This window comes from Lampris incognitus, chromosome 1 (genome assembly GCF_029633865.1).
Source record: "Lampris incognitus isolate fLamInc1 chromosome 1, fLamInc1.hap2, whole genome shotgun sequence".
NCBI lineage: Eukaryota > Metazoa > Chordata > Actinopteri > Lampriformes > Lampridae > Lampris > Lampris incognitus.
This window is the reverse complement of record NC_079211.1, coordinates 13,821,960-13,836,069: the sequence shown is the minus strand read 5'-3', so window position 1 is coordinate 13,836,069 and position 14,110 is coordinate 13,821,960. Positions and strand designations below refer to the sequence as shown.

The window sequence follows — 14,110 nt, the reverse complement described above, 5'->3', positions numbered from 1 at the left end:
AACAACAGCTATCCTGGTCTGGACCATCCTGTTAAACAACAGCTCAACATGACATTCTTTAATTCTCTTTTTCCAGCTCACTTAGACAGCCATTTTTGCCTGCCCTGCAATGAAGTTTAAGAGTTAACGGAGAGAACAAGAAAGAGAGAACAAGAGAAAGAAAGAAATCACCATTGCCGTCAAAACTTATCTAACCACGAGGAAAGATGCAGAGCAAGCACTGTCATTCTGGTTTCACACAAAGCTGCAAAAACAGAGTTCCTGAAAACTGACGAGCTGTTGTGTAAATACTTTCTGTGTTGTGTATAAATGGACCCTGCAGTTGGTCCTTCGGGCGCGATTTTACTGTAGATGTTTCAAGTTTCCTCGGACAGCTTTGTGTCACCAAATTGTCTTGTCTCCCCTGTCCATTACCAGGAGCAGTGCTGCTGGGACTTAATGTCCTCGGGGGGCAGAAAAACGCAGGACCGGGACTGGGAGTATACCAACTGTGAGAGTGGAACTACACACAACTGAACATCAGCTTCATTAGGAGATAACGCCTCCTCTCCGAGAGGCCTGCTCAGATGCCTTCCTGTCATGAGGCAGTGAACAGGACTAGGGATGGCGGGAGCCTGACCTCCAAGCAATGACAGACCGCATGGACACTCAAACACACCTGCTCCCAGAAGACTGACTCCGAGGAGCTTGCTGAATATATTTCTTGTACTGGCACTCGAGGGTCACCCGCTTAACCCTGTCATTTGGCTGGAAGAGGGGTGGGGGGGAGTGGTGGTGGGGGGCGGGGTTGGGGAGCTCTGTCCTTGGAATAAGATGAACGAAGCCAACCAAGCTGTGCTGGAACCGAAGACCTACGAAGTTACCAGCACCATGTGTATGCGATAGTGTACAGCGTGATCCTGGCGCCGGGCTTGCTGGGTAATGTGCTGGCACTGTGGGTGTTCAGGAAGTATGTCCAGGAAACCAAAAAGGCTGTGGTGTTCATGATGAACCTGGCAGTGGCTGATTTGTTGCAGGTGACATGCTTTATGATATTTTCCTTTTCACATCACACTCACCTCTTATAGGGCTTTAACACCGGGGTTTCTCTGGGGCAGTTGATGGTATTTCTCTCATCCTTATGTTTTCCATGTATGTTGTTTTATGTGGGTTATCCATCAAAAAAAAAGAAGAAAATCTGTTATTTTCCTCTTCTGTAGTCATCTTAAAATACAATTAGGAGCATAGCTAAAAGGGTGGCATCTTATTGGCAATTAATCTGTTATTGATTTGACAACTACCCACATACTCTCTGGTCTCCTCAGGTGCTCTCCCTGCCTACGCGGATCTACTATTACCTAAACCAAACCTGGCCATTTGGCCATCCTTTCTGCATGTTCAGCTTCTACCTGAAGTATGTCAACATGTACGCCTCCATCTTCTTCCTGGCGTGTGTAAGTGTGCGTCGCTGCGAGCTCATTATGAGACCACTGAGGTACAACTCACGACGGAAAAAAAGAGACTGGTATATATGCGCCGGTGGTTGGCTGGTCGTCTGCCTGGGCTGTCTGCCCTTCCCTCTTCTGAGAAGCTCCAACCAAAACTCCACTTCTCACCTTCACCTCAACACAGAGGTCAGCATAACAGCGAGCCCCAGCCCGCCCCCCAGATCAGAGCTGGTGTGTTTCTCAGAGCTCCCGATGCGGCACATCAGCATCCCAGAAGCCTGGGCCCTCATGGTAATAGCAGAGCTGTTAGGCTTCATCCTCCCCTTGGTGCTAATTTTGGCCTGCACCTGTCTGACTGCCGGGAGCCTTCGGGAGCTGAAAGAAGGTGCGGTGCACGATCGAGGAGAAAAGCGGAAGGCGTTATGGACGGTGCTGAGCTGCGCTCTAGTTTTCCTCCTGTGCTTTGGTCCGTACCACATCACTATGCCTCTGGACTTCCTGGCCAAGGCAAACACCCTGACCAGCTGTGGCCTGAAGGAGCTGGTCCTGCGATGCCACCCCCTCACGCTCTGCCTGGCCAGCCTTAACTGCGGCCTAGACCCGCTCATGTACTACTTCACTACGAATGAATTCTGGAGAAGGCTGAGCAGGCAGGAGATGCCGGGCAACTTTGTGTTCGCCAGACGCTTTTCCTGTGTTACAACAGAGGAAAAAGACATCACCGATAACTAGAAAGAGACTCTCCGGGCCCTTCCTGAGCACGCTTATCTTTGGAATAAAAACGTTTTATCTCTCCAAAAGAATTGAATCGAGTGCAACTGGACTTGGTATATATCCGTGAGGACGTTTCGCCTCTCATCCAAGAGGCTTCATCAGTTCGTGCCTTTCTGACTAGACCAAGCTAGTTATCCTTTGGATAACCATGACCTGGATGAATGAGAACATTCACAGACGACGTTTTATCTCAATTATTAAAGGTGAGAATATGAGTAGTCAGTACTTCAAACTACTACTTGGATGGGGTAGGTCGGTTTCAGGGCTTTTTAACCACGTGTCTTGCTTACATAGAGGAGGTGAGCTCGTGGGTACATTTTTTGTGTCTGCACGAGCAGTTTGAAGGTGCACAGAACCGCGAGGTTAGCCTTGCTTCGCTCTACTGATGGAGGTCTGTGGGGTTCATTAGCAGCTGCGCCCCCCCCCCAAAAAAAGAAACGCACCATCTCCGATGCCTTTGGTTTATGGCGTTGCATTGACTGCAACTTGCATGGATAAGTAGACACGTCAGCCCCTGGCTAACTGGACAGTGCCTTTAGTCGAGCGGTTAGCGCTGTCTCCCGCGGAGCGAGAGGTACGGGTTCGCGTTCCGGCCGCGGGCAGTTCCTGTGGGTTGCCCCCCTCCCCCGAAATCGCTACATTGACCAGCAAATTAGGTTCTAGATTTGAACAATTTTCCCATAACATGCACATCCGATGTCTTCCGCCACACGGGTTATTACCGATAAAACGCTCAAAACAGTAATCGAATTGTTAGGATTTTGCACGTGCTTGCGAAAACGTTATTTAAGAAAAATTATTCATGTCGGGCTAACGAGTAAAACGTGTTAATGATCGGCATCCGAGAAGGTTGTATTTCCTTTCTTTTGAGAGGAGCTGCTAATGAACTCGGTAGACATCCAGCAATTAAGCTAAGCTAGGCTAAACTCATCATTCAGTGTACTTTCAAACTACACAGACATCTACAAAGGTACCCACGAGTTTGTCTATTATGGAAGTAGCACACATGGTAAAAACCCTGGATCCCGAACTATCCCCTTAAATGACATTATCTGTACAAGTGAACGCAGATGCTACTAGGACCAGGTGAGGAAAACTTGTGTACTTCACTGGAACTGTGAAAAAATAGGCAGCCCACTCTAAATAATGGTCTCCAACTGTGTTATATAAAAAGTTGTTTTTTAATAAAGGATGGCTCTGTCCTGGATTTTCTTGGCCCTACTCTGAGTGAGGATTGAGCTGTTCCTGTTTTGAGGGATGGACTCTGGCTGTGCCAGCTAAATGCCTACACTGTAATGGAAAGCCAGTGCACCACGTTCACTGTTCAATTTGTCAGGTATATCAGTAAAAAAACAAAACACATACAGTGAGCACATAGTGCTGAGTTATAAGAGAAATGTAATTTTCAAGGTAATCATAGGGAATTTTCCACAATATGTATACAATCTCAATATCTTACATATGCAAAATTTCCATATTTAAGAATCCAATTGAAGTTCATCACACTGAGCAGTTTAGTAATGTCAAGTATATACTTTCAAATGATACTCCCTCAAATATTTCAGATCTAATTTTATGAGAAATCTTGCTTCCTATCATTAATCTGGACAACAGAATTGTGTATCACAATATATCAGAATTTCATCCCATTACAATGACACTGAAAGACCATAAATATCAAATTACTGCGTAGCCCAATATGCACCTTTTCAAAATACTGTTTTTATGGTTCGCCTTCTTGCGACTTCCATTAGATTTGATAGTATTAATTATTTCTCATGTGCAGAAAACACTACCTATTATCCATTGCTTTGTGGCTATATGGTTTATGTGCAACACTTCCACTGTTTTACCAAGTGTCACTACCGTTAATATAAGGACCAAAAAAAAACATTCTATAGGTAAAGAAATGTAACTTTATTTAACAACAAATACAAACAAATACATAGTCAAATTCATTTTTAACAGTTGCACACAAAACAATCGTTTTAATAGCCTTTCATGGAACAATCCAAAATATTTCATTTTTGCGACAGAAACACATTTGTAGAGGAGCAGACCTCCTGCTTCCTGTTTGATTGTCTCTCTGTACAGTCAGTACCGAGGAAACCACTGACAGTGACTTTAAGGTTGTTATTCTGCAAAAGTAGACGTTTTCATGCAAATTCATTATAATTGCTCAGTGTGGTGTCACTTATGAGCTCTTGGAATCAAAGTCAAAGCAATCCTATATCAAAACTGCATCTAGACAGCCAGATGTTTATCATCTTAAAGGAATTAACTATTTCCTTAATCCATCTCCGGCAATGCAGTCTGTCATGGGACTGCATCTTCAGTGCTAACAGCTCAAAAGAAAATTAAGCAAAGGAAATGGAAAAAAAAACTACTTTTTCAGAATGGTGACCCCAGAGTCATTTTTGGTAAAAAAAAAAAAAAAAGAAGGAACAAAAAAGAAAAGAAATCCCTTTACCTCCATTAGTCCATAAATAACTTTCAAACATTAAATAAATTTCTACTGAATATAAACACAAACACTGGTCCTGTAGGGTGCTAGGCTCACCATCATCAGGGATGACACCGTCAATACTTAACATTAATCACAAAGCAGAACAACTGAGGCCTGTGGGAGCAGCAGGAAAGTCGTGGAAAATATCTACAGATTGTGACCGGGGGCAGGACTCTCGGACAAGGAACCAGAGTTGTGTCTCTGTTACACTCTTAAAACAAAAATCAGAAGCTGAAGTCTGCAGACAATCAGGATTATTGATAGATGAACCTGTTTCCTATGACATACAGGGTTAGTCAACACAGCCCTATGCATCCATTTACTAGCTGTTGACAACAGGAGCAGCAGGCTGACATGCACAAGATTGATATGGATAACCTTTCAACATCAAGCAGGGCATTCGCCAGAATATCCAACAGCTCTTCAACTCGGGTCATGAGTCAATACTGCAATAATCAAGATAGGATCAGTCTGCAGGAAGCTATAGTTTCAAAAAACAAACAAAAGAATCCTAACTCTTTCATTTGCAAGATAGAGCAGGTAACTAGTACAACACTAGCTAGCTAGCTAAGGGCTAAGTGAGAGTGAGTTATCAAGAGCGAGCAAGTTATGACCTATACTGCAGGTTAAAGGGGATGAAGAACAAAGGGGACTAGGCTAAAATGCTGTAACTGAAATGTCACATTTCACTGGGGCTGAAGCAAGAGAAGCAAAAACTGTAGTTAGAAGGGTATACAAAAATATCTTTCTGCTACCACCAAATGTTGAAAAACAAGTGTCCCTCTCTCTCTTGCCATGTCGTCTCTCTGCCCTCCTTTTCTATTTACTCTTCTCTCTCTCACTCTCTCTCTCTCTCTCTCTCACTCACTCGCTCGCACGTTTTCTTTCTCACTCACTCTCCCATCAGGCCTTGCAGATCCTGGTCTCAGTCACAAACTTATTCTCAAAATGATGGATGGTGAAACATTCGTCTGCAGAGCGCTTCTGGATCCCGCCACCTAACACACACACACACACACACACACACACACACACACACACACACACACACACACACACACACACACACACACACACACACACACACACATCAAAACATTTCCTAAAATTCACAAGATAACAGTTCGTGCTTTTGGAATTAAGTAAGAAGAATTTTTATTGTACACACCACCACAATATTGTTTATCTCTGGTCTAAAAGCACTGACAAAGACATCAATCTAGAGAATCATCCACTTCCAATTTCAACCCATTCCTACCTGGGAGGTCAACACGGCGCTGCATCCTATATGTTTCCTTGCCATTGCACAGCCGGCGGATATAGAAACCCAGGGGCTTGACATCATCAATGCGCTCTGTCACCACCAAGTCTTCCTGCACCAGATAGCTACGATACGAGCCAGACTGCAGTGCAGGGAAGAAAAAGAGGGCGATTATAACAGTGCAGTAACCATCATCATTCTAAGTTTTCAAAAATAGCACGTCAACATCAAGTACATACTGTGACCACTACCAACACTACAACTACATGACATCTTATTGTGAAAAGATATGTCATTACATCTAAGTTAAATGTGCTTCCATTAAAGTATAGCTGGATAATTGGTGAATACACTTCATCCATCCATCCATTATCCAAACCGCTTATCATGCTCTCAGGGTCGTGGGGATGCTGGAGACTATCCCAGCAGTCATTGGGCGGCAGGTTATCACAGGTTATCACAAGCTGCCAGGTTATCACAGGGCCGACACACACACACTAGGGACAATCTAGTATGGCCGATTCACCTGACCTACATGTCTTTGAACTGTGGGAAGAAAACGGAGCACTCAGAAGGAAACCCATGCAGACACAGGGAGAACACGTAAACTCAAAACAGAGGACGACTCGGGATGACTCCCAAGGTTGAACTACCCTGAGGCTCAAACCCAGGACCTTCTTGGTGTGAGGCGACCACACTAACCACTGCGCCACCATGCCTTCCCCAATACACTTCTTTCTTTTTTATTATTCAACAGCTACAGTGAAAGGCAGACAGGAAAGGAGAGATGCAACAAAGGTCACCAGCTGGAATCGAACCAGTGGTGGTTGCAACCATTTGGTATGCTTTGCAACCGTTCGGCTATGGAGGCACGCCCACACTTGATTTTCTGAGCTGCTGAGCAGATCACACCACGCTAGAAAAGTTAGCTATCCCATAAGCGTGTTGCTCAAAGTCACATTCAGAGTGTGCATTGTAGGTAATTTGTGGGTTGTGTGTGTATTGTCAATATAGCTTACAACAACTATGGTGCAGATACGCCTACAGGTCTAACAGATTCTGATGGTGGAGCTGAAGGAAGGTGGCTTTGGGACACAAAAATTTACTGTTGATCCCTGTAGTAGTGTCACCAACACAAGATAACTCAACCTCAAGAGTTGTGATAAACCATGTACTCCCCCAATCCCCACATACCCCTACCAGGTTGCCCACATAGATGTGTGCCGTAGTTTAATATCACTGGAGATAGTTAGTTTGGATCAGATCCAGAGTTTTAGTAAAGGTTGTAAACCCAAGGCTTGTTGCCTGGGTAAGACAAAATCCTGTTAGGAACGTCTAGACTGCGTCAAATCGGAAAGCTCTCTATCCAGGTTTAAATTGGAGAGTTCTTGGTCTGAAGAATTTTGTGACTTCCCAAAGCAGATGTTCAAAAATCTATGCCCACTCTCCATATCAATTAGCCGGATGTGCTTGCATGAAATGGGCAGGCTTTCAAGTGGCCTACAAGGTCTGTTTTGTTCACTCTTCACACAACCACGTAGGCTGCAGAGAATATTTGCCGGCGTCCACATTTGTTGCATGCTTCACACTGCGATAACGAAGACACCCAAAAATCACAGTGATCACAAAGGGAGATAATGGAAGCTGTCGGCTGCGGCCCTGACATAGATAAGATACAGCTCTGTGCCTCATCACAAAGATTCATTAGCCTGGAGAAGGTGTGAAATGAGTTGAAATTATGTCTGATATTTTAATAAAAAGTGTTGTATGGGCCTAGTGCTTTTCCAACCAGTCTTGGCGGGTTGGGCCACCCTGCTAAGGCAACCTTCCACCCCACCGAGGGAAAAAGAAGAAGAAGAAAGAAAGTCAATAAGCAAGTCATTTGTCACAGCACCTCTGTGATGGCACCTGTAGGTCTGGGCAGCCTACCAACCCACTTCAAAGTAATCTATGAGAATCCCTGGAGCCAGTTCATTTGATCTGAAGTATGCTTAGCCTTTATCAACCAGGTCCCTGCTCACCATTAGCTGCATGAAGAGGTCCATGAGGTCTTGGGGAGGAAGCACCACCGAGGTGTTCAGAGGAATCACAAAGCAGGTCCTCAGAGTCAGGTCCAAATATGCTGTAAGTTTCTACTCACACATCAACCCCACACCCACACATATACAAACAAACACACAAACACAAAAAAGGAAAGAGCGAGAATAAACCAGATGCCTTATTTGTTGTTGGAATTTCCATGTACTAAAAGTGTGGTCATGCAAGCATCCGTTTACATGTGTGTGTTGTGTGTGCGAGTGAGAGTAACTACTTCATTTAGATATTCTGTTTTGTATTGTGAAATGTATTTGGCTTTCATGTGAGTTAATCACAAGGTCAAATTCTTAGTGTGCAAAATTACTTGGCAAACAAAGCTGATTCAAATTCTGTGAATGTCACTATGAATGTTAAAGAGAGAACACAATAGCAGATATGGGCACGCACAACACAGCTGTATTTAAGTGTTGCTTCGCTTTGCGATGGGTCTCCATCCTTACCCTGTGGAAGTCGTGGAGGATGTAAGCTGGGTCCCCGGGTCTGAAGCGAGGAGGGGGGACACTGATGACAGCCATGTCATCAGAGATCTCCACCTCCTCCTCCACGCGTGGGAGGTAGTATGGCTGGTTCTCACCACCAACGCCAGCAGAAATATCACTGAACTGCATTGCACCGTGGTAAAGCCTCTGCAGAAAATGTGCACACACACACACACACACACACACACACACACACACACACACACACACACACACACACACACACACACACACACACACACACACACACACACACACACACACACACACGTAGCATGGTTAAAAATGTCATAACAAAAAATGTTATATAATTACACAAAGTATCACCACATGATTATTATTATTATTATTTTCATTGCCAACATTGTTATTTTATTTTATTATATCATCAGGAAACGCTTATAGTAGCCCCTCCCTGTTGTGACCCCATTTCCTGTTAGTAGCCCCTCCCTGTTGTGACGCCATTTCCTGTTAGTAGCTCCAAAACGTATGTTCCCCCTGACTTCTGCCTCTTTCCCGCTTTGGACATGTAGAAAGAGGTATGTGTTCATTTTTGTCTGCCCCTATAATTTATTTTATCCATTCCTAATGTGTCTTATGTCTAATGTGGGTCCCAATTCTTGCGTAGACTACAGTAGGAGCTGATCTGACATTTCCTGAAACCTGTCCTGTTTTGTTTATATGCGACAGGTATGTTTTATTTCTTTTTGTAAAAAAAATTGTGTTGCTAGTTACGCGCTCTTTCCCACTTTGGACATGTAGAAAGAGGCTACAGCGGGAGCTGATCTGAAGTTTCCTGAAACCTGTCCTGTTTTGTTTATATGCGACAGAATACAGATCCCATGCATGAGAGAAGTTGTCCTGTCTTTCCTACACAACGCAATGAAAAAGTACACCGGTCACACACACACACACACACACACACACACACACACACACACACACACACACACACACACACACACACACACACACACACACACATTTTTCATTGAATTTCTGCTTAAAATTGCCCTCCTCCCCCATGCCCAGAGGCAAAAGTGGTTAAAGTTGGGCTATGCAGTTTTTTTTAATAGCGTCAATGGGCAAAAATTCCTTAATAACCTTTCAGCATATTGTAATTCAAGTGGGCTGAGAGAAAACTTAACTTCTGCAACTCCTCTGGGCTCTGTATTCGGGCTTTAGACCACCACGGAAGATTTTAGCCAATCACGGGTCATTTCAGAGAGGGCATTCCTATTGGCTGTTCTACAAATGCAGATGTGAGTGTATGCGATAAATTCCCATGTGCCCTGCCCCGCTGGCTGCTTGTGGTTGTAACCCTAACACTTAAAAATCAGCGAGACCAACTCAAAATGGCTGCTTCACATGAACAACATTAGTGTAACTAAGAGATCCACTGAAAAAAAAAGTTATACGTGTGTGTGTGTGTGTGTGTATGTCAGCCCTGTGTGATGGCCTGGCAGCCTGTCCAGGGTGTCTCCCCGCCTGCCGACCAATGACTGCTGGGATAGGCTCCAGCATCCCTGCGACCCTGACAGCAGGATAAGCGGTTCGGATAATGGGTGGATGGATGGACAGATTATCAACTACTATACAAGTTTCACGAGACTCACTTTGACACTTCAGCGATGTAGGGGTCATGTGGTGGGAGGGGCTTAGCAGGGTGATGCGACGCAGCAGAGGCGGAAGATTTGCATTGGAATGCTCAATGTCACATCCCGCAACTTTAAAGAGAGACTGACATGCCCTTTCTGAGCACATTTTTTAACATTGGGAGTTTGAACCATAACTGAAAATAGGTGTAGTTTTATGAATTCAAAGCTATTGGGCATTGTCTTTCCATGCATTTCGCATGCGACCACGGCATGGAAACCACGCATTTCGCATGCGACCACGGCATGGTGGTAGTCCTATGGCACGGCAGTGCAATACAACTTGGCAAATAATATGTTCGATGACACAAATAACTGTTAGATACATAAATGATAGATATTTGGATAAATAGATAGACAGATAGATAGATAGATAGATATATGGATAGATAGCAATATGTCGTAGCAAGATCGATAATAAAGTCTCAGCAAAATAGCACAAACTCGAGCCAAGTAGCTAGCAGGAGGGGGTGAAAGAACGGCTTCTTTCACCCCCGTGGTTTTATAGCATCTCGCTACGGACACAACCTATATGCAAATTGACTGGTGTCTATGTATCCACTGGCACAATTTGTCATTGGACACCATCTACAGTCAATCACAGATCTCTCTCGAGTGGCCGTAGACGCGCTGTTTTGGCCACTGAATTTCTCCGAGGTCACATTCCAACATAGCCTATCAATAGGAATTTTCAGATTTTGATGTCAGTATCACTTTAAGTCTACTGCCTTGGCACTGTATGCTCCCACTGGTGCAGTATGGCTTTCGTAATAGTGTTTTGATTTACTGTTGTCTAAATGGAGACCAATGAAAGCTAAACTATTAAGACAATTACAAAGGCCATATAAACAAATTTTAAAAAAAGCATCAGTCCCACTGAAAATCATATAATCATATTTTACATATATATGTATCTGTATGCCAGAGAGTGTATTACATATTATATAATCGAGTCAATTTCATTTGTGTGGCCCATTATCACAAATTACACATATGCCTCAGTGGGCTCCAATGCAAATATATTATTATTTTTGTATTGTGGATATATAATGAGTGAATGTGGAAGTAATCAGACACAACCTTACCTTGGGGGTGAAGTAACGGTAGAGACATGCGCCTCCTACAATCAGCCCACTCAATAAGAAGGCAATGCCCAGCAGGGTGAGCAGACAGCGACCCGTAGAGCCCTCACCGCCCTCTGCAGCAGACTCGGGGTCCTACACACACACACACACACACAAAGAGAGCACTACGGACACTACAACGTTTATTAATGACCGCATATACGACACCATTCGTCTTTGTCCCCTGGGCTAAACAACCTCAGTCTTATTCTGAGATAACGTTATTCCGGATGCCAGCTGGTAAAATGGGCGACCCCCGACATATGGCGCATCAAATGCAATCTGTCACTACACAGGAGATTGCGGGGGGGGGGGGACCCCACTGCGAAACGTTTTGCGTGCACAATCAAAACGACTGCACTTGCCAAACGAAATGTGCGGAGACATGGCGGCTCATTCAGCAGAAATCAGGCCACGGTCGCCGTGTGAGACGGCCTTCCCGCAGCTGCAGACAAACAGGGCCACATCCAACAAACCGAGACAATGCCCGACTACCTTACCTTTTCCGAGACCGGCACGTCTTTACCGAGCGCCTTTTGCGCCAGAGCAGAGTTAAACGCGATCTTCACCATCCTGAAGCGGACGACGGGGCTGTGGCGCGTTCTGTAAAAACAGCGGAGAGAGACAAACGATTATCGCTACGCACGACGCGCTCGGCTCCAGCGATTCTCGGCGGCTCCGCTCTGTGACGCACTTCGCAACCTTAGCTTTATCCGACCCTTCCGGTGGTTGGTGGGGATCGCCGCTCATCCGACGTCGGTGACATACAGAGTGTCGTTTAGCTGACACAGCTGTGGGAAAAACTCAAGATATTTTCAGGGCGAAACGTTTTTTTTTTTGTTGGGGTGCGATAACTGCAACGGCTGGTTTGGCAGCGAGATCTAACGTTAAATATAAAAGGAGGCGTTGAGGATAGATTTGTTCGGCTCTGGCGCCATCTAGTGGTGACAACTAGAAACTACACCCCGATTCACCAACGGAACAAGTTGTCGTTCGTTACAGATGAAACACGAGATCACAAACCTTAAAACGTTTTTTGCTTTTGGTTGAAAATGTCTACACGTGATTTTGGACCTTTAACCATTTGCAAATCTTGTGAGAAATGTATGTGTTGCTTTGTTCTGCGCAGAATATTGAAATTACCCATGACCATGATCTCTCAAGGCGTCCACTGATAAATAATTTGAAACTTACTATTTTGGGTTGTAGAATGAGGCCTATTCATCCCTGTGAATATTCCTCTCTGTAAACTTTATAAACTAAGTAAATACATTCCCCACTTCCAGGCTGGGTAGCTACTACCTGCCAGTGTGTCTGCCCACTTACTGACACACAACTCCATAGCCTTCACTGCAATGTGTGGAAACACAGCGGTGTGCCAAGACCACATTATGTCTGACACATATCCTCTGTCCTCTCCTCTTTCATAGCGCTCTCTCTCTCTCTCTCTCTCTCTCTCTCTCTCTCTCTCTCTCTCTCTCTCTCTCTCTCTCTCTCTCTCTCTCTCTCAGGGACCACTGTGGGCCAGGGAGACTGGCCCAAGGTGGTCCCGTTCTTCCTCTGCTTTTGCTTTACTGAGTCAGTCAGAGTTGCTCATGTAAGTAAATAAACACTCGCTGGTGCACCAGTACTCTGCCTCCATGCAATCTATGGCATCTCGCCAGCCCTCGCCACTGTATCTACACCATATGCATACCCCCCTCTCTCGCTCTCTCTCTCTCTCTCTCTCTCTCTCTCTCTCTCTCTCTCTCTCTCTCTCTCTCTCTCTCTCTCTCTCTCTCTCTCTCTCTCTCTCTCTTTCCATGTCACACACCCCCACACACACACGAACACACACACACGCAATGACACAAATACTGTTTCTCCCAGGCTATGATATTTCCTCTGTTAAACAGATAGATTGGACCGGTAATCACTATTGAAAGGTACATAAACAGAGCAGCTGATTTCTGTACCTAACTCCCCCTCCATCTGCAAGCTCCCCCCCTCACACACACACACTCCCCCAGAAATGCATAAGTGGTCTTGAAGGCTTGTTTATGGGCTCGTCTTACGCTGTGTTTGATCTGTGAGCTTGCCCACACATGCACGTGTGCACAGGGGGGCTCACACACACACACACACACACACATGCATGCACACACACGCACACACACACAGAAAAAGAGAGAGAGCAAAAGAGAGCAAGAGAGAGAGAGAACGAAGCATAAGCAGTAATAGCCGAGATGTAAACGAAAGATATTTAATCTCTATATTTAATCTAAGGGGCTTCCCAGCATCACACACTGCAGAGGAAGGAAAGAGAAAGCGAGAGGAGGAGGAGGAGGAGGAGGAGGAGGGGGTGGAGGGGGCGCCTCGCAGAGGTAGACAACACATGATGGGGCAGGGGAAGGGCTGCGAGGCGGAGGGAGGTAGGAGCGAAACGGAGTGATTCTGGGGCAAGGTAATGTGATGATTGGGACGCATTCAGGGGAAACAGGCAGGGGAGTAGTGGGTGGGAGGTACCGGGAAAGGCAGAGCAATCTATGGCGCCTGATGCTTGACTGAGTTTTCCGAATGAGCTGATTAACGGCAGATTAAATTCGCCGTCCCTCTAGTTTACAAATCAAACTCACTAACACGCCTGGCAGGTAGGATTTCTCTACCACTTGGGCTCTAGAGTACCAAAACACACATATAGTTGCGTTTGTCATGCAAGTGCACACACACACAAAGATGCACACTCGAACACACGCACACACAGACATACACCAACACACACACACTTACATACACACACATATAAGA

The 14,110-nt window shown here is 45.1% G+C and overlaps 2 protein-coding genes across 3 annotated transcripts; one reads left to right on the top strand and one right to left on the bottom strand.

The window, feature by feature from the left end:
• The first annotated feature begins 802 nt into the window (after positions 1-802).
• Positions 803-3,414, top strand: gpr174 (G protein-coupled receptor 174). Its single transcript, XM_056290124.1, has 2 exons — positions 803-1,016; positions 1,305-3,414. Exons 1-2 carry the CDS (start codon positions 984-986, stop codon positions 2,157-2,159), a joined length of 888 nt encoding a protein of 295 aa, XP_056146099.1. The 5' UTR covers positions 803-983; the 3' UTR covers positions 2,160-3,414.
• A 1,210-nt stretch (positions 3,415-4,624) lies between these two features.
• Positions 4,625-12,194, bottom strand: LOC130115586 (integral membrane protein 2A-like). Of its 2 annotated transcripts, XM_056283314.1 has the most exons (8): positions 12,018-12,194; positions 11,824-11,926; positions 11,285-11,416; positions 8,506-8,691; positions 7,990-8,100; positions 5,966-6,110; positions 5,604-5,705; positions 4,625-5,153 (listed from the first exon to the last, which is right to left on the bottom strand). In XM_056283314.1, the coding sequence occupies exons 1-7, from the start codon at positions 12,071-12,073 to the stop codon at positions 5,611-5,613; spliced, it is 828 nt and encodes a 275-aa protein (XP_056139289.1). In that variant the 5' UTR covers positions 12,074-12,194; the 3' UTR covers positions 4,625-5,153; positions 5,604-5,610. The 2 variants fall into 2 exon arrangements, with proteins under 2 accessions (XP_056139289.1, XP_056139281.1); XM_056283306.1 differs by having other exon boundaries at positions 4,625-5,705.
• Between the last annotated feature and the right edge of the window lie 1,916 nt (positions 12,195-14,110).

Excerpts from the sequence above, each read along its gene's own strand:
- gpr174 (XM_056290124.1), top strand. The coding sequence starts at position 984 with ATGATGAACCTGGCAGTGGCTGATTTGTTGCAG. Across the intron at positions 1,017-1,304 it reads CAGTGGCTGATTTGTTGCAG|GTGCTCTCCCTGCCTACGCG; the intron begins GTGACATGCTTT and ends TGGTCTCCTCAG.
- LOC130115586 (XM_056283306.1), bottom strand. The coding sequence starts at position 12,073 with ATGAGCGGCGATCCCCACCAACCACCGGAAGGGTCGGATAAAGCTAAG. Across the intron at positions 11,927-12,017 it reads GATAAAGCTAAGGTTGCGAA|AACGCGCCACAGCCCCGTCG; the intron begins GTGCGTCACAGA and ends CTGTTTTTACAG. Across the intron at positions 6,111-7,989 it reads ACCTCTTCATGCAGCTAATG|TCTGGCTCGTATCGTAGCTA; the intron begins GTGAGCAGGGAC and ends CCTGCACTGCAG.